This window comes from Bactrocera dorsalis, chromosome 5, assembly GCF_023373825.1.
Source record: "Bactrocera dorsalis isolate Fly_Bdor chromosome 5, ASM2337382v1, whole genome shotgun sequence".
NCBI lineage: Eukaryota > Metazoa > Arthropoda > Insecta > Diptera > Tephritidae > Bactrocera > Bactrocera dorsalis.
This window is the reverse complement of record NC_064307.1, coordinates 9,146,851-9,174,241: the sequence shown is the minus strand read 5'-3', so window position 1 is coordinate 9,174,241 and position 27,391 is coordinate 9,146,851. Positions and strand designations below refer to the sequence as shown.

General features: G+C 32.8%; 1 protein-coding gene across 8 annotated transcripts; it reads right to left on the bottom strand.

Annotated features, from left to right (window-relative positions):
- Positions 1–375: 375 nt before the first annotated feature.
- On the bottom strand, positions 376–27,219 carry LOC105231381 (prominin-like protein). 8 transcript variants are annotated; one of them, XR_007422807.1, is made up of 18 exons: positions 27,058–27,219; positions 14,158–14,925; positions 13,466–13,610; positions 13,207–13,335; positions 12,780–12,967; positions 12,534–12,698; positions 12,301–12,425; positions 11,498–11,521; positions 11,202–11,367; positions 10,950–11,119; positions 10,744–10,853; positions 10,567–10,671; positions 9,641–10,499; positions 9,450–9,571; positions 8,847–8,897; positions 7,797–7,937; positions 7,353–7,469; positions 376–4,983 (listed from the first exon to the last, which is right to left on the bottom strand). XR_007422807.1 is itself a non-coding variant. In XM_049457044.1 (17 exons), the coding sequence occupies exons 2-17, from the start codon at positions 14,507–14,509 to the stop codon at positions 4,872–4,874; spliced, it is 2,964 nt and encodes a 987-aa protein (XP_049313001.1). In that variant the 5' UTR covers positions 14,510–14,925; positions 27,058–27,219; the 3' UTR covers positions 376–4,871. The 8 variants fall into 8 exon arrangements, 7 of the variants coding, with proteins under 7 accessions (XP_049313001.1, XP_049313005.1, XP_049313003.1 ...); XM_049457044.1 differs by lacking the exon at positions 7,353–7,469; XM_049457048.1 differs by lacking the exons at positions 7,353–7,469; positions 7,797–7,937.
- Positions 27,220–27,391: the final 172 nt, after the last annotated feature.

Here is a 27,391-nt window from a genome sequence, read left to right as displayed (position 1 = left end):
GTCGTCGCAGCAGCTAACCTAATCGAAGCCTAAAATCGTTACCTATCATTCGAAAATGAAAAAAAAAACACTTAATTTTTGGTAGTTTGAAACTTTATTTGTAATGGTTGTGATCTCGTTCCACTTTTACAGTTCCACGTACTTGAACGAATCGATCGATTTAACGACATTTCGATTTTCTGCTTACAATCTCGTTTACTTTGTTGATTATATTGTATCGTATGTATTACATTGTATGGGCGTATGTATGTGTGTGTATGTGTGTATTTGATTTTCTATTTTGCATTTTGCTTCTGGCATTGCATTTCGCAGAATTAGTTTAACTTTTTCTCCTCCCCCTGGCGTGCTTAACCACATTTATGTAAGTTACTACTATTTCTTTTTCGTTTTTTGTTTTTGCATTGCAAATTCTATTTGTTGCAACAATTATGAGACATTTGCAAATACTGTTTATGTCTTTATGTCACCAGCCGTTCACCACACATTTATGTTTACATTCTTATCATTTTTTTTATCTAAAAGTGCATAGTTTATGTTTTCAAATGATTTGCATTAGAGTTTTTGAGTGATTTCAAGTAGCTAAGTTTGTATTTAAGTGAGTATGAGTTTGTAATGACAAAACTTTTTATACTAGATTTGCTTTCGTATGTGTAATTCATTTAATTTCAACTTCTTCGTGGACACACACTTACAAATATACGAGCAGGTGTCACAAGTAAAATGTGTTATTGAAGAGAAAGCAAAATGAAGGGGAGAAAATATTATTATTTTTATTTTTATATTTAAATTTATATTGTGTATAATAGTAATATAATTTTTTTTCATTTTTTATAGCACGCTATAAAATATTTCTTCTACAATATTTTTATTATAAAAAAGACAAGTTCAAATCAAATCCAGTCACTTGAAATCGGTACGTTGCAGACAGACAGGTTTACTTAAGTTTAAGTGAAAATTAAATGCGCACAACAAGTAACGGGACACTTGCCATGTTTCCTATAATAATCTCAATAAAGTTGTATATATATATTTTATAGCAAGTATAATAAACTTTTTGCTTGTCTTTTCATTTAATTATGACAATAGAACATTCATAAGTATATATTTCATGTGAGCATACCAATTTTTGTGTGTCTTTTGAACTAGAAAACAAAGTTAATATTGACACTGTAAACATTTTTGTTTTTTCTTTGTTTAATTTTTCTTCAATTTTTATTATTTATTACCTTTTTATTCATTTTTAGTTTAGCTTAACATACATAGCGTATAGTTTGTAAATATATACCGCAAGTGTGTTTAATAATAGATAATCATATTGATAACATACAACAGTTGCGTTATTTAAAATGCATTTTTCGCATGGGTTCGTGTTCATTATTATATAATTTTTTTTTTTTATTTTGTTACAACTTTTCTTGGACAAAATCTATTTTAGTTATTATTCAAGTATTATAATATTTTTTTGTTTAATTTTAAATGGCAGTTTAAAACCTTCCAACATGCTCCTTAAATGCTTACTGTATATTACTGCTTTCAATTAACTCGTTACGGTACTTTTGTTTAATATTTTAATGCTTTTTGTTGCAGCATTTTATTTGAAATTTTTATAATATTCATTTATTCTTTTTTCGGAATTTTTTATAACCTTAAATTTTGTTTAATTAGTTTGTATTTCTAAGGTTTTTATATTGTGTTAAATGGCGGACAAAAAATAAACACGGCAGTCATTTGAAAAAGCACCTGCATTTTTGTATTTACTACTTGAGCAATTTCATGCAAAACACAAAAAGTGAAAATTATTTATTTAAAATTTAAAAAAAAAAAATACTTCTTCGTAACTACTTAGCATGCTCACTCGTTTTTAAAGCCAAACGCTATGTTTTAACCCACGAAAACAACCTTTAAGTTTCCACTGATATATTTTTACTCTAAGCACATAATTTTTTGAAGATTATTAAAGAAAAATCTGCTGATTTGAAACAGCTGTTTGCAATTAGACTTTTGACTGCAGCTCACTATTATTTTTTTTTAACCAAAAAGTTTTGAAAATACTTTTGTGAAGACTTAAAAAAGAATTTACACATCTTGTTTAAAAAAAAATATGATGATTTATTATTTTTAACCTAAAAGTTTTGAAAAAATGTTTTTGAAGATTTAAAAAACAATTTACATTTAATTTGAAGAAAATGTGTTTGAAGATCCAAAAGACCAACTAACATAATCCGTGAAATTTTAAAAGTTTTTGGAAATTTTAAGAAAAAAATTAAAATCTTGTATTGTCTGATGAGTATTTGAAAGTTGAATTAATATTAATTTTATTTTTTTCTAATTCTCAAGTACTTTTTGTATGGAATGGTTAAAAAATTTCAAATTGCATTTTAAATAAATTCAGCAAACTTTTAGTCGAAGTTAAGCAGCTGTTCGAAAATAACCTCTAAACTTCAAAGTTAAAATTGTATACATTGCTTCTGAACGAATTTTTTTTTATTTGCACTCAGATATAAACATACAAGCTAGCTTCCCATTCTACTACGTATTTCTAATATTTTCGTCTAATTTTTTTTTGCTTTCCGTTTATTGTTTTTGCTTATAAATATCACCCTTAAAATTTACGACTGCTTTCTTTTTAATTTTTTTTTTACTTTTTAATTTTATTAATTATTATTAAATATTTGCTAATTGAAAAACTCCAATTTCCTGCACATTTTTTCCTGCCCTCTCTTTAACTCGTTCTCTATCTATCTGTCCCTCTCTCTCCATAGACTAAAAATGCAAAATACTTTAGGCGTATATAATAATATGCTCGCCGCTGTATTATCTAAATACACAGTTGAGTCGAAGCAGCTTGGACTATGTTCACACGAGGCATCTTTTGTCGCCCAAAACGGTTTTTGTAGGCGAGGAGAGACGAAGCAACCATGTCGCTCGTGATCGTGTGGCACACTTTACTACGCAATTCGTCACACCTTTTCATTTAAAAATTCAAGGTTGCAATAACGCTCGGTTCCAAATGAATATTTGCATTATCTTCGAAAATTTTAATTTTAACATCTATTTTTATATGTAATATGCAAATATGTATGTAAATATGCATAACACAATAAAAATGTTCTATAAAAGAGTGAGTAAGGATAAAAATTAGTTAACCAACAATATTTGTGAGCACCGCGTACCAGAATTTGGGCATGTGATATGGAAGAAAATGCAAAAAATTGTTCGACTCAAGTCGTCGGATTTATTTTGCGCATATGACGATTTCAAAAGCGATTTGGCCGATAATGAGCGACAAAAGAGTGCTCGTGTGAACACAGTCTTAGAAATGTCTTTTATAATTCCTGCAGTTTCGCAACTGTTTCGAATTTTAGCTGCTATTGTTATTATATTATGCTGCAGCATGCTTTATAACACCTTAACTCACTTTTAAATGCAAAATTATTCCTCGAAATTCTACAATTATTTGCTACGCATGCCAACATATTGCTTCTTTGCTTGTGGGCTGCAGCAAACTCCACCGAAATATGCGTTTGCCGGCTGCATAATTAACAAATTACAACTTTTGTGACATTTATTATTGCAAAAAGCAACGTTGCGCATCAAAATTGCTAAGAAAATAAAGAAAACCGCATTTTTAAACTTAATGTAAAAAATGATGTGCTTGCAACGTCGATGTGTCGTCTACAGCGTTTTCATTTATTTTGTAAATATAAAAAACATTTGGTTGTAATAATTAAAAAATTCGTTCATTTCATTATAAATGGTTCATTTCACAATTCAAATTGTTATTATTTGTTTTTTCTCCTTTGCTTGTACATTTATGTATACATAAATTTAATATATATTTAAAATCTAACACACTTGCAATTAATTGAATGGTGTACACATACAGTTTATATAAATGCTTATAATAAAATTTATGAATTCAATATTAATGGTATTATTTATTATTATTTTCATTATATTACTAAAATTGAAATACACGAATCGTGGCATGTTTAAAAATAATGTTGTGTGTGTGTGTCTCTGAGTACCTAGGTAAATATATATATTATATGTAGCTAATGAGACATGAACTCATCAACTCATTAAAAGTGTTTACAAAATCTAACAAATACAGTCTCATTTCACATATACAATACATACACATATATATTTTTGAATAACACTTCAATATAAAACTAACTAAAATACTTGAGATTATCGAAACTATTTTCGAGTATCTACTACATATGTGTGTATGTGTGTCGGGGGCGCTGGAATGAAAATGCATAATGGCTGTGTTTTATTTTCGTTTTTTCTCCTATGTTCTCTTTTTTGTTTTATATATTTATGTAGCTATAACTTTTCCACACGCTTTTCGGTTTTTGAAACCAACAGTATTTTTATGTGCAATCAAGAAATTGTTTTCACTTGCTTTTTGTAAGTTCTTTAATGTTCTTTTTTTGTATTATTCGCTAAAATATGCTTCGTTTTTGATTGTTTGTTTATAGTTTTCGAGAGTAGAAAAACTGTTGTGTTGTGGGCAAGTGTGCCGCGGCTGCCGCAATCAATTTGAATTCCACAAGTTTTTCAAAGTAGCAAAATCAAAAACAAATGCGTTTTAGAAAATACGCTATTAATAACTTTTGGACGCACGCAATGTGCACCTCATGCCACATTATTATGTTTTGTTATTGTTGCTGGGAGTCGTCTCTCGCCTCCGCTGCAACGGCACAAGCATTTCACAAGTGTTCAATTTGTCTCTGCTCACTGCTTTTGTTGTTATTGCATTTGTTGCTTATGTTTATGTTGTTTTTGTTGTTGTTGTTGGTGCTGCTTGCTTGCTTTACTTGTTTGTTGGCGACATTTTAAAAATGTATCTCAATCTGTATTACTTAGTCTTGCTCCGTGGCACCCGGATAGTAATATGGCGGTGGGCGTTCGTACTCGGAGGCAGGTGGTGCCATTGGTGGATTCTGGTATCTCGGTGGGCCGCCATCCCAATGCCTGCAAAAGGTAGACGCAAAAGAAAACATTTGAGTAACAATTTTATTCGAAATTCCAAAAAACACACACATATGTACATAGATATTTGTACAGTTTTATTTGGAGCAAGAAAATTAAACACAAACTTATGAGTTGCAGCGTGTCTGCAGCTAGATGTAAGTGGCTGTGGCGAAGAATGTTTGAAATGTTAAATATTAGTCATCGTGTGCGTGTCGTTTTTTATTTTGCGACACATACATACATACATATATGCGTTGCCATAAGCAGAACTGACAGACAAGTTGTAAAATGTTAATACAAAAAGCCTTAAACTGACAGTTTACGAATACATTAAGGCTTACGCTAGGCAATTTGTTGTGGCAGAATGAAAAATGCTTTGTCTAATGTTGATACTAATGTCTAGTGTTAGTTTAAGCGCATATTTGAAATCAAATATTTGCTTATTTTTGACGCAAAAGCGCGTATATTTTGATGATGATGATGGTGGTGGTGAGCTGATGATGATGATGATATCGTGGACACGTGAGGAAGAGTATTTATTATGTTTGTGCAGTAAGCTTTCTTACAGGCTGCTATAAAAACGTGGATTAGTCTAGTATTTGGACTATGTTTAAATTTAGAAATTTGAGCGATGAGTACAAATATTATATTAAAAGAAATAATTAAAATAAAATATTTTGCTTATGATACATAATTTAGAATAAAATTCATTTTCTCATTAATAGCCTAAATCAGTCGGCTTTGGCAAATAATTTGTTTTGTTTGCCTAACTGCGGAGTTCAACGAATAAACTTCAAGCATTTAGACTAAGTCTCATTTATGAAAAATTATAAGAATTAAGGAAAAATCTATGTTAATATGAATAAAACGTCTATTAGACATTTCGAACCCGCTAAATTTAATACTCCTACATATATTTTTTATTATTTTTTTTTAATTTTTTTTTTAACTTTTTTTAACTTTTTTTAACTTTTTTTAATTTTTTTTTTTAATTTTTTTGTTTAATTTTTTTATTTTTTTTTTTATTTTTTTATTTTACTTACATATATCAAATACTATAATATTTCAAACATTATTATAAGCGATATGAAACAACTTAACTTAACTTAACTTAAAATTCTGGCATAATTTCCATATTAAGGGACACATTTAGTGTGACATTAAAAAAATATATATTAACTTCAGTTGTACCGAAGGTAGAATACCCTTCACAAATAATAAAACAAGTTTTCCAATCAAGGACTTGATTTTGATCAGACATTCGTGCATTGAAGCCGAACGGTCATCAGAGGGTAGAGGAAATCATTGATCCATATTTCTTCTAAAATGAAACCGGCCATAATGTTACAGTCAATGTGGAAAGTTATAGAGCTTATTAATGACTTTTATCGTGCCTGAATTGGAAGAAGGCCCAAGCGATTTAATAACGCTGGACTACTTTTTTGGCGCTACGTGACATCGCTTGTCTATACAAATAAACCCGAGACGGTTGACATCTTCACTTGCACGAAATTATTTTTAAAACCTAATGGCAAAACCTTATCTTTATAATTAAACTAAATTCTTATATTATATGCGTTGTACTACTTCCCCCATGTCTAAAAAAACACGGTAGAGATTTCTTAGGTTTCAATCACGGAGAAAACCGGAATCATTGCAGCGATGAAAGATATTTTTAACGCCGTTAGAGGTCACGTGTATTTTGAAGAAGCTTTTTTCTTCAACATTTTTGTATATTTTTTGAAATATGACTAAATATGTATACCCGTAAATTTTAAAACGGTGGATACGGTATTTTTATTTCCAAAAATCGCCTATTTGAGGCTGTAACAGCTGTGCTTAATATGTATAAAAATACAGTCTACAACTACAGCCAATTAGTTTCTACCTATTACTAGCAAATAAATTCAAAAATAATGGTTTTTAAATGTGAACTTCCATGCTTCAAAACCTTGTTCAGTTAAAAACAAAACTGATTTGAAAACTTTTGTGTGTTCCTAAACGTTATTTTCATACATTTTTCAACTCAATTTTTTTCGCCCTAACGGTTGTGCAAATGTGCATAGCATTGATAAAAATAATTAAAATAATAATAAAAGTTACTTGCTGAATTAAAGGAAGTGGTTTTCTGACCACAAAAACCACAATTTCAAAAGAAATTTTTGAGTCCAAAATTAATGATTAGCAATAAGTGTACGTATGTATGTTTGTATGTAATAAGCTCACGTAAGCATTAGTAATAGCAGAAATAGAAAGAAAAGCAAATTTGTTAGAAACTAAGCTAAGCATATTCATTTGAATGTTTCGCACGCCGGTTACGAAACGTATAAGACACTCAAAGAAAAAAGTTTTTAAATTAACCAACGCACCACTATAACATCATCATCGAAAATCATCACCAACGTCAGTGTTATAGAACCTAATAGAAACCATCGCCCATCAATGATCTTGGCCTCGTATCAACAGAGCCAACAATACACTTAGCTCTAAGGAAATTAAGATAAAAAAATAAAAATATTTAAATACCAAAAAATTACAAAATAATAAGCAACTAACATATTAAATTACTAAATATGTAAAAATGCCGTACACGCGCATACAGAGCAAAAAAACATTACAGTTATGCATAGCAAATTAGCACTAAGTCAGCTGTTTAGTATGACAGCAGCCATTTGGAACGTTATATTTAACTATATTTGTAAATATTAGCTGATATAAGCGCACAACAATATTATTTGCATAAATTTATGCATTCAGCAATTATGTATATAGAGGAGTAAGCGGAAAGTAATGCGTTTAAGTTTAACACTTACTTGGGTGCCATGTCGCTGTAACGCGTGTCACGCACACCGACAGTTGGTGGCACGCCGTGCGTCGTGGAAGCGACTGGATCCTCGTAGTATTCACGACCGCGTCTACGGTCTTTGTTCTTTCGGCGCTTGTTCTTTGGCCCACTATAAAAAGTTAAAATGAAAGTGTATAGTTTTTTTCGCAAACAAACGCAAGAAATATGTGCTCAAATTGTAAATAAAAACGAAAAAAGTTTTCAAGCTAAAAGAAACAAAATAAAATTATAAAAATTTTAGCTAAAATATATTTTGTTATTCAAGTTAATAAAATGTTTATTAATAGTAGGTGCTAATGAATAATACGATGGATATCAATTATAGAGATACGATTTTCATGGTTTCAATATAGGTAATTGTTTAAACAAAATATTTGCGGCAAGCTAATTTCTTTCGAAATTATTGAAAAATTGGATAGCAATGTAAAATTAAATTTAAATTCAAAGAAGTGGAGATCTTTCTAATCTCAATTTCTTTAAACTTCAATAAGGGGTAAAAATTCATATTGAATAGAAATAGATACAAGACTAGTTATTGTAAAAACATCGAAAATATCCTTTTAGTTTCAAGAAATAATGCCACAATATAAATCCTTGAGGAGGAGCATAGTATATCATGTTATTTCTGACAAGCGGATTAACATAACCTAAAACCTAAATTTTTATTTAGTTAAAAAATTAAATAAATTATTACAGTTTGCACTTCTGTACGCTCATAGCTGCTCGTTGTTCTTTCCCCTAATCCAATACAAAATTGAAAATTTTGTTATATAAAGTGACAACATTCAAAAAAAATAACCTCAAATTTTTAACAAGCAGAACTTCTTGTAGACAATAAGTTACAAAAATTAAATTTAATTACATAAAATACAAAAAAAATTATATGCTAAACAAAAATAGACGAACAGAGGGCAAAATCACGATATATACAAAAACAAACAAATTGTACAGAAAAACTAAAGCAACAAATGTAATTAATATGTATTAAAACTGATGATATATTGAATAATTCACTTACTTTGCCAATGGAATATGATCACGTTCACTATATGCGTCATACAAATACTCCCTGAAAATTGGTAGTTGCAAAATGTTTATCAAATGTAAGACACAAACATTGTGAAAAGCAGTGGGCATGCAAGAGAGGACAAATGTGAATTAGAAGTCAAAAATAATAATAATAAAGAGATTTTAGTTTGGTAGTATTTTTTATTTTAGAAGATATATAAAAATATTATTTTTTTCATTTTTAAAGCATAAATAGCTAAATACATGCTACAAAACTAAAAAAGGAATGGTAGAAAAAATATTCGTTTCTTAATTATTATTTTTTTTTTTGTTTACTTCTAAATAGAAATATTATAGTGGTTATATTTAATTTACGCTAAGAAAATTATTATTTAATTATAATAAATATATAACAAAAGTTAGTTGGTGAGGTTTTCACTAGATTTTTTTATAAAGTAGGGAGTTAAAAGGGTTTAATAAAACCTAAAAAAAAATTATATTTTTGTTAATATATTAAAATAAAATAATAAAAAGTTAGTATGAAAAACTAACGGCATAATTATACACAAATTATCGCTACATATTAGGATTTTGTGTAAGCTTTGGCACTTACGATTCCACTAGTGGACCGGGATATGGGTCAGACTTCTGATATAAACTAGCCAATTTGACTGCCACCAGCAGCGTTGGCAGAAAGAGTACAACACACAAAGCGGCACCAGACCAGAATCCATTCTACAAAAAAGAGCACGCAAAGCATTATTGCAATTTTATACTTAAATTTGACCAACTACTAGCGCTTACCAATGGATCTACAATAGCACTACACAATCCCACCACACCAGAGTCATAGACATTCGCTAGCGGCGCACACAAGCCAATTTTCTTCTCCACTGCCACCACAACCATTCTCAAGTAGTTCTCTATTTCGCTGGCAAAATAGTGCGTCAAATTTACAGCGGTATTCTTAACGAATTGTCGTCCGTCCACGCGGAAGAATAACTGCGCACGCTCAATCTCACTGACCAACAACGGTATGGATTCGTGGAATGGACGATCCTTATAGCGCAAACTATGATCTAAATCATTGGCCAGCCGTATAAGTTCCACCGATTGATTCTTCATTGGTATTACCCAGTTTTGTTCGTAGGTCTCCAAATGCAATGCCTGATTGCGCAGACTAACCTGCACATCTTTCATATCCTCACTTTTGTCGATTTTCTTCGCGGTCTGACGCAATTCTTGAGCAATTTCTGTTAACGAATGTTTGGTGATGGTGTCGTTCAGATTGTCTATATATTGGGCGGAGTCGAAATTCTTCAATGCGGAATCGGCCAGATTGAGTATGCGTTGCTTATCCTCCGCACTTAAAATCTCGATATCGCTGTCGTCAAATGATATGCCATCTACCAGATCATCTAGTGTCTGATTGATTTTATATTGTGCTGGATAGTCGTTAATTTCGTGAATGTCAATGCGATTATGTATATGCAACACTTCGTAGATCGTTTGATTGCGTTGGCAGGCGGTGATCACGTGTGAAATGCGCAGTGGTGGTAAACCACCCGAGGTTGGTTTGCCTTTGTGTTGCGGTGGATAAAGCACATTATTTAAGTCGATCGAATTGTCGAATTGTGCGAATATTTCGTCATTTTGAGGGTCCCTAAAATGAAATGGAAAAAAATGTTAACAATCACATACTATTTTGTGTTTATAAAAAAGTAACTTACTTTAATGGAAGACATACGCCGCGATAGGCGATAAGACCGATCAAAAAGTGCACCAGTGTTACCAAAGCAATCAAAGACATAAAGAGGAAAATCAGCGCTACAGCCCTGTGTAGAGAAAAAAATCATACATATGTTAGCACAAAATATACATAAAGATTGGTATGATCTATCACTTACATCATCAAGAAACGTGAGCCCGAGCCCTTATTGCAGCAGTCATCGCCATAACCGTCCGGCCGTTTGCCACAAATGCCGCACAACAAAGCAGCCACCACGCAAAGCAAAATCTGCAAAAAAAAAAAAATGAAAAATCATAAGCGTGATAACATTTATTTTTATATTAATAATAAACAAAAAAATAACAAATGGTCCATGTGACTCACCAGTAACAATATTGAGCACACAGCGATGCCAAAGTAAAAGCGATATGGTCCATATTCCTCCAAATAGTCATCGGCAACACCGGTGTACTTTTTAGTATTGTCTTTAATAACTTGAGAAAGTTTGTTAAGCTCTAATTTGATTTCGTTTGAGGCGTGTTGGAAAGCATGACCTACGAAAGAAAATGTGTTAATTAGCAAACAAGGCATGAGTAATGCTTGAGAATGGCTTAAGTTGTTAAATCACACACACACCTGCTTTATTTATGGAATCAATTATTTTTGGCGTATATTTTGCAATTGTTGTATTGAGATGTACGCGCATTTGATTCAGTATATCACGTCCACGCTTGCCAGCCGAGGCTATGTCCTTACTTATCAGGTTATCCAAATTGTCGATGATTTCTGTTACATCCGGAAGCTGAGGAAATTTTAGGGCATTGATGATTATTTAAATTTATGTTCAATGGTACACATAACTGTGCTTTTAGTGTACAGGGTAAATGAAATTCTTAAAATTATGAATTTAGTTTGCTTTTAAAATTGTTTACCTTCGGAAAGTAGCGGTCTACCATCTGATAGCATTGAAATATTTCGGTATTAAAATTTCGAGCAAAAAAGTATTCTCAAATTCAAAGATATATTTTAGATATTTTACTAATATTTTTTTTTACCAAAATGATGAAATAAAAATATAAATATTTATAATTAATTAAAAAAAAATCATATTTTTTATTTACAAATTTGTCTCATTGATTTTGATTTATTTATAACAATATTTAAGTGAATTTAATTTAAAAAATAATAAATAATTTATATTTCATTATCAAAAAAATATTTTTTTAATTTGCATAACCTTACAAAACTTAATATTCTTTAATTGCTACATGTTTCCATATTTATAAAAAAAATATAATTAATTGATTAAATTTTCTTTTTATACGAAGTCGGTCTGATTGAATTCGCAGTGGAAAAATATAAATAAATATTTTCCTAATTAATTATTTAAGCCAAATCTATTAACAATATAATAAAAAATGTATATTTAATCATTGTTAAAATGATTTTTTTTCACAAAACTTTATAAAAATTAATATTTATTTAAAAAATATAAAAAAAACAAATAACACAAAACACTACTAGTTCCAAATATAACTAAAAAAATTTAAACATTGTTAGCAATAAACAAATATAAATTCGTTGCATACAATTTTTTATTCATATATATTTGTATTTTTAAGTTATTTGCTTTATTATTTTTATTACATTTAATTTTTTTTTTGTAATTTTTATATATTTTTTTTTGTTTTTACTAAAGTTTATTAACTAAGGTGGTTTATATTATCTCGCTTACCTGATCGTAGTGTATACCGTTAGCATCAAGCTTTCCGATCTCATACTTGTTGAGCACATCCTGACATGCTTTGTTGTTGCATTTGGTCAACATAACCAACAAATCACGCTTTACGCCACGCAAGCCTTATAAAAAAAACAGAAACAGATTAATTTATTAGTTTTTATAATAAATGCATACATAAATATAAACATATATACAAAAAGGCAAATAACAGTACAAACACAACATACCATCGCTTAACTGTGAAGCGTAAACGCGCAAATCGTTGGTGATGCTCTTCATCTTCTGTAATTTTAGTCTAAGCTCTGGCAGTTTTTCAAGAAAGTCTGTTAGATAGATGAGCGAAACAGCCATTGATTTCTGCTCCAACTCTTTTATGATGAAACTCGATGTTTCTGCATAAAAAAACAACAAAAAAAATTTAATTTAATATTAATTTAATTTTAATTTTTTTATAAGCAAGTTAAGCAAATTACCGCGCATAATATTGTCCAGCTGAATTGACAATTGTTTGTAGTTCGTGATGAGCACGTGATCGACCTGTTCCGATGTGGATTCCAGAAATTTGCGCGTGTCAACGCTGGCATCACGTACACGATTTGTGCTGTTCTCAATACCCTGTTGCATATAACTGTTCGTTGCGAATGTGACTATAACACCGAAACTGTAGACGGGCGAAAGAAATGCATACAAAACGCAAAAAGTTAGCGAAAATAAATACGGTGGGCAGGTTTACAGGAAATGTAAGCCACTCAACACAATACATTTCTTCCGCTCAAGTATTATATTTACATGCTTTGTAATCAATATGTAGGCATGTTTGTTTGCTTAGCATGTTTACTTGTAAATAATGATTATGTGGCGTTTAGAAATGTGTGCTGCAATTAAATATACGCTACTTACAGCAAACCTGTTGCCAATACTATAAGCAAGAATCCCAAGAACACACGGCGACAGGTGTCGTGTTTCTTGTCAAACGGCTCCGAGCGTCCGCCACAAGCACCAGCGCAGCGACAACAGCAAAAGCATAAACTAATTGAGGGGAAAAGCGCAAAAAGACATTTTACTTAGTGAGAACGCTTTCAAAGTTCTTGTTTTTTGTGTTTTCATTTATAGTTTAACTAGAATTTTTAAGAGAGTATATATGTATGACGTTGCTTACCCAACAACTGGCATTGTAACAATTAGTAGGCCAACGAGCAAGACAATTAGCCATATTAACCAATAATGTTTGACTAAATCAATCCATTCATTGCGTTCGACTTTCGGACCGAATTCTATATCGTTTTCCTTGACTACGAGGTAACCTATAAGAAAGGAAGAAATTGGTTTAGTAATTAAATTAAAATTTTTTAAGACAATAAATGATATGGAAATTGCATATTTTTATGGACTCGTAACATGTTTCGCCCAGCGTAATATTGAGTAGTCGAAAAAGTTTTTTAAAATCAAATTCGGAAAAGTTGAAAAAAAAGTTACAGCTGTTCAAAACTGAGTGAAAATAATGAAGAAATTCGCTATATTTTGAAATTTTCGTATAAAAAGCTACCAATGAAATTTGTGAAGTTTACGCAGACTATGCTGTGTAGCGCACCAATGGTTCGCTCGGTTCCGTTCTGGAAATTTCGATTTGTCTCTAGCGGAAAAATGGCAAAAAGTATTGTTAGTATAAATATAAAAAAAGTTGATGTGTGAAATACGAAAAGACTTTTTCGACTACCCAATATATTTCGTGCCTTTTACACTTTTCCAATTTGTGAAAATATCGAATACTCGGTTTTCTACACAAACTTGCCCCCCCTACACTTGTTTCTAATTATAAATGGCACTTAATTGAACTTAGCATGCGCTCACCTTCTGGCAGTGGATGTTCACCGGTGAAGAACCAAATAATTTTATGTGTGATTTCGTAAAGTGGCTGCATGCCACGCGCATTATAGGCGGTTGAACTGACGTACGTGACATTTTTATTCCATTCCGCGTAGTTTGTCGGCTTGAGATTCAACTCGTTGCCCAAATCGAACGCTTGCGTCTGGCTGGCCCAAGTGCTCAAGGCCAAGAGCACAAAAAGCGCACTCCAGCCCGAGATATGGCAACGTGTATGATCACTTGTATGGCGCTGCACTGTGCGATTGCCGGCTGTCATTGGCATTTTCACAGCTTTTGCATTTGTAGTTTTCAGTGTTTTTATTGTTTTTTGGTGCATTTTATGATCTTCGTATGTTTGTTGCAATTTCAGCGGGAGAAAGTGTAAAGCAATCACTTTATTTGCTAAGCATTTAAAACATGAATCCTTTGGTGTTTTGTTTCGGTTGGTTGTTGTTATTGTTATTATTGTTTTTGATTTTTCACTACAATGAGCAAATGCAAATTTTCAATACGACTTTTTCCGATGCTCTTGATTTGCTACATTTGTATGTATGTTGTTGTTGTTGTTATTGTTGTTTTTGTAGGTATACCGTGTAATTGATTCGCAAGTGCATGTGTGATTCAATGACTGTCTGACTATACGTATGACTGACTGATTGATAGCTTATGTTGCTGTAGATTTGGCACACACGAACAATGGATGCGCTCGGTATTCGCCGTTACGCTTCAGCAATTAACTACAAATTGCAAGTGCTGCAAAGAAATGAAGAGGAAAATCAGTTATTAATTAAATTCATTCGTTTACAGCAACCAATGAAATAATAAACTAATTACGTTTGTTTGTATGTGTATGTGGGTGTGTAGATAGCACCGGTACTTATGAGCTTACAAGGTATGTATTTCTAGTGGTGATGCGCACCAGTCTCAAGTGTCTCTTTAAATTTCAACGTGACACATTTCAAAGTAAAAAACCACGATGCACACGCATACACACGCGTACACACACCTACACAAAGACCTGCGCTAAATGATTTGTTGTTGTGTAATTGTATTAGTAACTTTTAAGCGGAAATTATTCGTAATAAATTTGAGAGGAATTTTTGCATTTAAATTTCTTGAAAGAAACTGATAACGAACGCGTTGGGAAAAACCAACAAATAAGAAAGTTTCGAATTCGGCCGAAACCAAATTTTGATAAGGAGTTACTCGCTTTCAGTGAAGATTGTGAAGTCATCTGTTGGAAACTTGCATCATGCGAATCGTTCATTCAACTCTGACGAGTAAGCACATCTTAGCTAGAAATTAAATTCTCGTTGTGGTGAGTGATGTAAATTCGTTCTTTTCTCTGGGTATTTGATATGATTCAAAAGTCATTATTACATTACATTATTTTATAAAGCCTTGCAATTATATTTGAAAAACAAAAACAATATTCACTTATTGTTAGGGAGTTTTAAACAGAAATCGTAATATTTGTTTTCACATATTCCGACAGTGTGTACCTTTAAAAATACCATATTAAAATTTTAAATGAATATTTGAAATATTTTTTAGGTTATGGCCTTCAAAAGCATAGCCGCTCAGTTCTCGAAACAGCATATTCGAATTTGATGCAAGGATTACTCGGAGATAATTTATCTGCTCAGTATCACTGTCAAGTTTTCTCAACATGTTCTGTGTATAGGTCTCTTTGACCTGCCAGTTTTGTGATCTGATCAAAAATATAATTTTAGTAGCCGAAAAAGTATTCAAAAATTGTACTGTGTATTTTTAAAATAATAATCTTAGCGATATTCTAGACACTACGGGCACTTCTTTGTTTCACTGACACCGGAACATTTTGTACTGTGTCTGGGGCTTAAAATTTTTTCACTAGACGCTCAATTGTTCATATGACAGGATATAAGTTTTAATAACTAAGACTCGTTGTCGGATCGGTTCATCTTTCCATGATGAAGTGGCAAATCTTACTGAAAGGAAATGTCAAAAGAGCGGTAAAAATACGCCGTCGTTTGCTGTGCTATACAAATTTCAAACATTTGATAAGGTAGTTTATCTTTGCTTCCCAAATATTTTTTCCAGACAAGCAAGGGATTACATGGGTTTTCGGATTTCAAAAAATGGAAGTTTTTATTGTCTTATTAAATTCCACAACACCTAAAATATTGTCCTAAATTTTCAAGTTGAACCGAGTAATAGTTTCGAACATACAGCCTTGAGAACTTGTGCGCTCGAGGCTAGCTAGGTTAAGTGTGGCGTCTTTAAAAGCGCTTTTCTCGAATCTGTGTTTTTGAAGTCATTTGGCAAGATTTCCCGAAAACTACTCAACCGATCTTTTTGAAATATGAAATTTTTATATAAGAAAAAATTGTTAAAAAAGACTGTTTTTTTACCAAAGGAAACCCATGTATCCCGTTAATATACATTGAGCTATAAATTGCTTCCGCATCTAACGTATTTTCTGGACCCACTCTCTGGTGACTTTTTATGGTTCTCACATTTCAAGAGAATGGTCGCTGGAAGCAAATATTGAAGGAGACATTTTTAAGGAAAAAGCATATAAAAACATAAAATAAAATTCTTTAAGAATATCACTTTAAAATCACTGATAATAAAAATTCCCTCATACTCATCATGTGATGCAATAAAGACACATATACATACGCATGCACATCAAGCTTTGTCCGCAGCAGAGCATATGAAACAAGCAACAATTTTATTGTCTTGTTTACTCGGTAAACAACAACAAACTGGGTGATTCCCTGACTGACCGGCGTATAATATGCGTAATAAAGGTAAAAAATACAAGCTTCTGTAAATATTTGCGCACACATTTTGTAACTGTAAGTAAGTTTGATGGAAAGCGATTCATAAACACGTGTTTAAAAGCGTAATTATGCAACTTATGAATGTGTAATAATACAAAAAAGGCGCCTATTCTACTACATACATATATGTAAATATTTGGGCAATCACACCGTCCGCTTGACTTTGGCGGCCAATTAAGTTATGCATTGTCTATATGTACTTATATGCACGTGTTTGTATGTGATTAAAAGTCACAGCTTTAATTCAGTTACAAACGCATCATAATTCAAATATTTAAATGTAAATATATTAAGTAGAAATATGTAAATTCACCCACATGAATGTAGATATGTATGTATGAATGTGTGCTCATAGTTGGTGTCATTCACATTGAAGAATAACTACTTTAAAATTGTCACCAATCAAATTGCTCCCTATTGTTGAACCTGAATGAATCACTTAAAAAACGGCAAAGCACACACATACGAGTACATGCTCACACACAGAAGTACCAGCCGATCATACATACATACATGTACCACACTTAGATACAACAATTGAAATAATCATCAACGGGAAAAAAGATCATTAGTAGTGTAGCCACTCTCTTTCATTTATCTTTGTGATGCAGAAATTGTGGTTTCACACATACATATGTAAAAGCATAAAGGGCGTTTCAAAAAGGGCAATGCATAACTTTAATTTTAAAGCGAACTTAATTGGAAAAACGGGTTTTTTCATATTTCGATAGGTTATACCTTTAAAAATAACATACTTTAGTCGATGGCTCGCATAATTTTTGAGTTACAGTCTTCTAAAGTGTAGCCGCTTAGGTTAGGTCAGATCAGGTAAATAGACAGATATTCGTGAGACCATGATTAACCCCATTTGGGTCTGCTAAAGACGCTTGTCCGTTATGTCCGAACTACTAAGTACGTACATAAGTACGGATCAAAAGGACGATCGTAAATCTAGAAAGCACCTACAGCCAGTACAAATTTATTGAGGTGGCTAATATATACTCCAGCCAAGTGCTGGTTGCTGACCAACGTTTAATAAGCGTGCGCGAGGTCTAAAGATTCAGCACCCGAGTGCACAAAGACAGGGGAACCCTTGCTCGCTCAAATCCTTTAGACTGTCACACTAAGTATGCTAGTTATATAAATAAAACTATTAAAATATCCGATTGTCAGTGATAGTTATGACAGAGGTCACTGTAATTACGCTTTAAACTTAGAATAGCGCTCTTATTGGGAACCCCTGTAGTATATATTTATATTAGGGTAGGTTGATTTATTTCAAAATGTAACTAAAAGTTATAAAAATTTGTGAACAGATTTTTAATAATATAAGCTTTCAACCGCTTCAAACACAACAAAATTATTGCCAAATCGAACAAATAGTTGTAGAAATCAAATAGACTGATTATTGATAAACGAGGAATTGCCCTCTCCTAACTAGCCCCAGCATATTGATAAAGTCCAATATTCTGGTGGGTGCTACCAAAGCAATGTGATCTCTATTTGAAAACATGGATCCAAGAGCCTTTAATCTAAGTCTGCAGACTGTTGTACAGTCAATTAGCAGGTGTTCTGGTGTTTCAGGCTCCCTGTCGCAGAACCGGCAATTTACGCAAGAAGCTAGACCCATATTGTGCAAATGCTTCTTCAGCTTGCAGTGGCCAGAGTAAATGTCGACCAGTAGTCTGAGTTTATCCCTAGGGAGGTTGATTGCATATTTAAACCAATGCCAATGTCTCTCTCTGCCTACGCCTTCTTCCTTGCGAAGCAGCTCCTTTATGATTTGGGACCCACTTCAGTGAAGGGTTCAAGTCTTACCATGATAGTGGATGCTGCGGAGCGAGCGAGCCCATCAGCTAGTTTGTTCCCGACTATACCTTTGTGAACGGGCAACCAAATGAGATGGGCATGGTTTTCTTCCGCTAGGCTATTCAGCACTTCTCTACACTCCTGCATTAGTAGCGATTTCATCTCACGGGAAGAGACTGCTTTAAGTGGTGCTTGACTATCGCTCGTATAGTATATAGTTGCGTTGGATGTTTATCTCTACGCACTGACTTATGGCAAAAACTTCTACCTAAAAAATGCTCGGAAAAAATTCCCACGGGTATGGAGAGTTCGGTGCGTTTTCCTGCGACATTTTCGTCTTGTCAGTGTGCCACTTGGTCATACTATCCCTAACCAATAGCTTGTGAGTGGAATCATTCCATTCAGCCTTGCTGCCAAGGGTAACCCTGAACTTTTTGGTGAATTTAACCCTTTTGATAATGCTGTCCCATGGGAGAAGGGCCAATGGTATACTTGTAGTACCACTTAACTATTTCATCCGCTGAGACTAGATTACCTTACTTCTGCCACACTTTTCTGCTGAAATTTGTGGTAGTTTGTGTTTGGCTTCCTGACCGCTCACTAGATGAAGCGGTGTGAGCTCAAGCATGACTTCAAATGCTGCATTAGATATTCTCCTATGTAGCAGATCACTCTATTTACCATCTCACTTGAGGGAATTGGACGACGAGATGTGATCATCCGACTTTACTTTATATTGGGATGCAAAGTAAAATTTAATGTAAGTAACGTCCAAATATGAGCAACATTTCCAGATTCTATTCAAAAGTAGTAAAATTATTGACGAACTTAATTAAAATTTTAGGTGTTATGAGGTCTTAAAATAAAACATATATTAATATATGTATATTTTTTTGATTTCACATTGCATAGTTTACATAATTTGCAATAATTTTATGATTTCAGAAAGATATTTAAGTCGATATGGATAATCGTTTAAGGTAAGTCATACCAATGACCAACAAAAAATCAGGTCAACCTAATGTATTTCGGCTTACCCACATTTTTAGATATAAATGGTCCTTAATACTGTAAATGTGCAGCTTCGCAAGCAGACAAAACGCACATTTATGACACTGTGAGTTATGTTATTATTAATTTATCATCTGCTTCCTAAAATGTTACAAAAGCATGAATACATAGAAACATGTGTTCGAACCTGCTCTCTCTTTGGCTTCCAAACGCAAACGATTGCAACCATATATATGGTACATACATACATACTAACTCGAATCGAAGGGAGAAAGAAAGACTCAAGTTAGTGGCTTTTGCTCAGCAAATTGATGAAATGAAAACGCAACTAATTGAATGTTTCATATTTGCAACGAGATTGCAAACACACATGAGCAACCCTACGAAGGGTGTGGTGCGAACATTTATTATTCATTTTTACCGTTTATTTATTTTATTTTTTTAAAAAAAAAATATGCGTAAAAACGAAAGAAGTGATAAACACTTCTTTGAAATAATTTCAATGCCGTCAACGTTCGCTAAAAAACCTTTGTTGGAAGGAAAATTTTATGATCAGTACATTTCCAAAGCTTACACATCCATAATATGATTCAGTTATAGTTTTGAACTTATTACTAAGAGAGTTGTTATCGGCAATTAAAGTAAGAAAACAAATTTATTTAATGAACTCAAACGTCAATAACAAATTAAAAAAATAATAATAATAATTAATTAATTATAATAAAAAAATATTAAAACAAAGAAAGGAAACTACGCTGCTTAAGCCCGAAAAGATACATCCGTTTTTTAATTAAAAATTGTCGTTGACTAATTAAATATATTCCAAGAATTTGTATCCGATATTTTAGAAGTATTATATTAACTATACACACATATATATATGTATATATACTTGGCTATTGATAAGCAAATAAAGCGGATGCCACTCTACTCTTGATAAATAATAAAGTACTTTCTATAATTAAACAAACAAATTGTGTTGTTGTTTTAACGGTTTCGCCGAAAAAACAGCCCTTGGTCGGTTAAAATCCGAGTCAATTCCGGTGCGTAGAACCGGCTGTCGTGGGAATTGAACAAACAAATTATTTATCTCGGCTGTTGACAGTCAAAATGTAGCGTACAACAAAGGCAGTGTTTTTGGAATCTCTAAAGCCAAAAATATAACCAATTATTGTTTTAATCAAATATTAAAAAAAAAAAACAAAAACTATTTATATTTTGAATTATCCTCAGCTAAAATTTTGTATTAAAAAAACAATTTCGTATAAAAAAATAATATAATTTATTAAATAATAGAGAAAACATTTTGTGTTAAAGCAATTAAAATAAGCCAAAAATACATCATGCAAGAAATTGAAAAATATATGTACTTATGTGAATCCAGTTTTTGTTATTCAACTAACACACCCACGCTGAAGAGCTGCATTTGAGAAAGACTGGCTTCTTCAAGGTGAAATTTCCTATTTCATTTTCCTAAGCTACACTCAGATTGGCATAAAACTCGTGACTCATTTTTTGGACAACAGCTATTCAAATTTAACCGTGAATATTTCTCTAGTAATAAAAATTTTGTTTTAACAGCGTAAAATCTACTAATAAAGGATGATGCATTTAAAGGTTCCCTACTTTTATAAAGAAAAAACACAGAAAGTTCAAATTTAATGGGGAATATGTATTATCATTCGAAATAACATTCTTTGGCATCTATTTTTTGAAGATTATCTCTTTCAAATGTTTGCCGCGGCTACGTCTCGGATGATTCATCCGTTGAGTTCAACTTTCGATGACTCGTTCGAGCACTTCGACTGGTAACTGTCGAATGACTCGCGTGATGTTTTGTGTCAAGGCCTGAATCGAAGCCGGATTGTCCACAAAGACTTAAGATTTTACATATCCTCACAGAAAAAGGTCTAAAGATGTGATATCACACGATCTTGGTGGCCAATCGACCGGCCCAAAACGTAAAATTATCTGTTCACCGAAATATTCTCTCAATGAATCCATTGATTGATGCGATATATGGGAATTGACGCCGTATTGTTGAACCCAAATGTCGCCGAAATAGCGAGCTTCAAGCATAAAATAGTCGGTTTTTTTGAGCAACGGACGCCATTGGCGGGTACGTTCTCAGTGGCATTGTATTTGAAGAAGTATGGGCGGATGGAATCATCGTGCCTTCTTCAGTTGTTGTTGTTGTAACGGGTACCTAATCCTCGTTAGATTGGTAAGGTTAAGATAAGTTGTCGTCGACGTCATCCAACGGAAGGTTGAATAAACGTGCTGTTTTAACGGGTTCGAAAGTTGAGATGAGTAGGGTTAGCAGGGCATGCAAAGAGGTAGCCAGTGTCATGCGGGGACTCATTGCATGCTGGACATACATTAGATATGTCAGGGTCTATTCTGGATAAGTAGGAGTTTAACACGCTACAGTGTCCAGAACGATGCTACGCAAGGGTCACTCTCGTTTCTCGCGGCAATTCAAACTCTTCGTCTGCGATAGGTGGCGGTTTGACTCCGAGTACGCCATCCACTGGAAGGGAGTCAGTGAAAGTGTTGATGACTCCACTGTGAATGGCGGTCTGGCCTATTGTCTAACGTCGTCGACGTAATTGAAGAGTGACCTCTTGATATTCCTAGCAGGCGGTTCCGCTCCAAGCAGTTGACTGGCGGGGTGATTTCTACGAAAGCATCCCAGCAGGAACTACCTGAAAAGGAGTTCGTTCTGCTCCTAAACTGGGAGCATATGGACCTCACTATGTATTCGATAGGAGAGATCAAGAGGCATCCTGTCGTAGTTCGAGGTGCAGTGCACTGATGATCCATCAAGGTTTATAGGGTCTTCGATGTTTCCTGCTGGAAAACTTTTCAGGGTATAAAAGGGAATTTGGAGTACTGAAGAGCAAGTACTATTACTATAGAAATATTTTTATATACTATGTTCGTATATACATATATTTAATAGCAGTATCAATTTTAGTAAAAGCTATACCGTTAGTAGAAAATATATTGACATATGTGACATTCACACATTCTTTTATGCGGCCGTCTTCACAAACAAAGACACGAGAATGGGCACAACAACGCATAGATATGAAGAACGATCTAAAAGATAACTGTGTTGAAAGTTGTTTTTGTTGATAACTTGTAATAACGCTAGATGGCGAAATCAGACGCAAGAAGACAAGGTTACTCACCAGAAGTCAAACCAAGCATCGCGATTGTATTGTGAACTGAACTTGTTCAAGAATTGAAGAAAATGGCAAAAGGCAAAATACAATGCCAAATTGGAGAATAGAATAATAGCAATGAAAGCAGAATGTTCATCAAGAATAATGTATCTTTATAAATAAATAGTACATGTGTTGGCTTATGTGTGCACAATAAATAGCAGACTGGCGAGTTTTTAAAGATACAAGACCAAATTAATGCAATGTGTTATTATAATTCATATAAAGCTGCATGCATACGTGTACATTTATTTCTTTGTGCATAAGTATGTAAAGATTAAAACGCAAAGGCTGTCGAGTGCAACAACAAAAACGTATGCATTCGTACACACTTTCAAAAAAACAACATAACTTCGTCCACATGTACACAAATTTAGGTTTGTGTGTGTCTATTAAATCCAGTCTTAAAGAAAAATCATGCACACACAGAAACCAGCCGACTTGGGAATTATCGTTAATTAAGGCAACACATGTACCACAGATGAATCATACCCGCCAATTTGCCTTTTGTTTATTAAAAACGTTTAAAGAAATAGACGTCACCGCGGTACTAAGCTAACAACACGAACCAGTAGTTTGTACATATGTATGTATGTACATATTTTTTCTAATATACATACTATGTATGTATATGTCTGTTGAAAGAAGGACAAGCTCAAAAAAAGTTGCTCATATGAAATATGGCGGTTTCTAAAATTGCTTCAAGAAAAATAAACCGCGATAATAAAAATGTATTAAAAATTTATTATGATTCCTACCATTAAAATTACTGGAAAGACCTTAATACTTAAATTAAACATCAGATGTGCTAAAAAGTACATATATATAAATGATCAGCGAGACGAGCTAAGTTGATTTAATCTGTCCAGTTTTTGAGATATCCATCTGAAGTTCTGCAAATGTCTTTTCTTTTCAAAAAGATACTCATTTGTAAGAACCGCCGCTATTGGACCGCTATAGCATATAGCTGCCATACAAACAGAATGATCGGAATCAAGTGCTTGTCTGCAAAACTTGGCGAATCGGATTACCGATCAGAATCGATTCCTTTTAAGTCTTTTGTATCGTGAATAGTATTATAGCTTCGGAATAATATTACATTAATTCTGTCGATTTATGCTATAGGGTAGGGTAAGAAAACATTAATACATAATTTTTCGATAGTTACTATTAAAAATTTGATCAGAAACCTTTAAAAAAAAAAAAAAAAAACTAAAAAAAAAAAAAAAAAAAAAAAAAAAAACAATTTCTCCAAGTAACGGGTGTTTTTTTTTGAGGTTAGGATTTTCATGCATTAGTATTTGACAGATCACGTGGGATTTCAGACATGGTGTCAAAGAGAAAGATGCTCAGTATGCTTTGACATTTCATCATGAATAGACTTACTAACGAGCAACGCTTGCAAATCATTGAATTTTATTACCAAAATCAGTGTTCGGTTCGAAATGTGTTTCGCGCGCGTGTTTTGTTCAGCGATGAGGCTCATTTCTGGTTGAATGGCTACGTAAATAAGCAAAATTGCCGCATTTGGGGTGAAGAGCAACCAGAAGCCGTTCAAGAACTGCCCATGCATCCCGAAAAATGCACTGTTTGGTGTGGTTTGTACGCTGGTGGAATCATTGGACCGTATTTTTTCAAAGATGCTGTTGGACGCAACGTTACGGTGAATGGCGATCGCTATCGTTCGATGCTAACAAACTTTTTGTTGCCAAAAATGGAAGAACTGAACTTGGTTGACATGTGGTTTCAACAAGATGGCGCTACATGCCACACAGCTCGCGATTCTATGGCCATTTTGAGGGAAAACTTCGGACAACAATTCATCTCAAGAAATGGACCCGTAAGTTGGCCACCAAGATCATGCGATTTAACGCCTTTAGACTATTTTTTGTGGGGCTACGTCAAGTCTAAAGTCTACAGAAATAAGCCAGCAACTATTCCAGCTTTGGAAGACAACATTTCCGAAGAAATTCGGGCTATTCCGGCCGAAATGCTCGAAAAAGTTGCCCAAAATTGGACTTTCCGAATGGACCACCTAAGACGCAGCCGCGGTCAACATTTAAATGAAATTATCTTCAAAAAGTAAATGTCATGAACCAATCTAACGTTTCAAATAAAGAACCGATGAGATTTTGCAAATTTTATGCGTTTTTTTTTTAAAAAAAAGTTATCAAGCTCTTAAAAAATCACCCTATAAGTAAGATCTCTTAATTGCGATGGGAAGGTCTTCCGCAACTACTGGCCGGAAAACACTGAATAATTGGTGGTGGAGATATGTCATATTCCATAGTTGTCCGATTTGAAATTATCAATTGTTAAAATGCACCTTTGTATTAAATTTCATTCAGATATCTCAAAAACTGATACATATGTACAACACTACTAACTCAGAAAGATTTATATGTTTATGTAGTTTATTATCATAAGTATATTACGGAAAATATGAAACACACCTTAACATCAGAAGCTTTTATTACCAAGTGCCCAATTCTTTTACTTTTTATTTTTAAAAATTATAGCATACAATTTTGATTAACCTAAATTATATATAAATTCACAATAAAATACTTAAGATAAGATAATCTAAAAATTCCAAGAAGATGACCTTACCGACACTATTTAGATTTAGGTCAGTAAATATGTACATGTGTGCTTGAAAGTAGTTTATAGAAATGTATGTATGTGTTTGTGTTGTTGGGAAATTTACATTTAGATTTAGATTTTTTTTCCGGCGGATATAATTGTATGTAATCTTAATCCGGAGATTCTCCCCTATTCAACCGTACCCCTTTTAAACCTGAAATCGTGAGATGATGTACTAAAGCTAACCCAAATTAATTTTTGTTCATAAAATAGAAGACACAAATATATTTGATTTCTTATTTTTTAAATACACCATAAATCACTTAATCCATAAATATGCAAAAACTGTTTAGTTGTTGATCGCTCTGATTTGGACTGACACGTTAAATATTTTTTGTTTATTTTGGGTTCTTATCAAAACTCTTCGAATCAGAAACAAACAAGTTGATTTTATTGTGTTTACAGTAGTAAACATTTGCAAACATTAGCTTTATTTCTAGACAGTGGAGATATCAACTATGGATAAAGCGCTGTTTGCGTACACACACACAACTCTTGTGCGTGCATATGTATTTCCGTTTATTCCGAGGATATGGCATAGAGCTGTTCCACTCTCACACAATTGGATTATCGCGAGTCTTGGTGAGAATAAAGTGGCAAAGATACGAGCACACTATGCCATTGGGACGAGACTGTGGTTTAATATCAATATCTTTTAATTCATTTGGAAAAACACTGAGCTTAAGTGCAGATTTTTTAGGTAAATAATTTTCTAATCAAGAATAGAAATCATTTTATTTTTTTAATTTTATAGAAATTAGTCAGGAAACATGTTATATATTTTTGTTAGCATAATACTTATTACAAAAACCAAAATATTAGAAACTGTCCACATGTAGACACACAGCTATGAATGAACTGAAGTCTCGTTAAAAACACAAAGAACAAAAGGTAGAACCAAGAAACGATTAAAAATATCATAAACCCAGCGGATGTGTATGCCTACTTATGTTTTACAGATTACTTTTTTTCTTGAATTATCTTTTAATACACAGTTTTAGTCTTAGCTGGGGGTCAATAAAATTTCAAGTACGTTCGGCAACTTAACACAATTAATTTTACATATATTCACACAATCTCATTTCTGCAGATTAAACAACATTCTCACACGTATTACTTTTACATTTAATCACATATTATTTGTTTAAAACTTGTGCGTTTTTCGTGCAACATTAATTCACTTCATTGCTTTGATTGTTTACTAAAACACCAAATAGGGGAAAAATCAATTTGCATATGTATTGTTAGCAACGACAATGCAAACAATAACGAAAAACACTTTTCTAATTAAGTTAAACTATTTTCCACGATATTTTGATCACAGAGATTCAATTCACATATAATTCATTTGAATATTTATGATTCACCTTTTGTCTTAAACCATTCTTTTTATTTCCAATAAATAGTAGTTTACACAAGAAACTTTCACATCCGCGCCGCGGAATACACCCACATTACTCTCCGAAAATCGGAAAATCGGAAAAAAAAACGTCTTCCCCAACCGAAGCAAGAACTTCCACTGAAAACGAAAAAATTCACTTTCCACAATTTGCCCAATTCCCATTCTTATTTCGAAATTCATTGTCCACAGCGAGCTGCCAGAGTGTGTTTTGCGATGAAGCTATACAAACACAAATGTAGTTACTTCATAAAAATAACACATTTGTCTGTAAGCTAGCACACCCATAAATATGAGTTGTT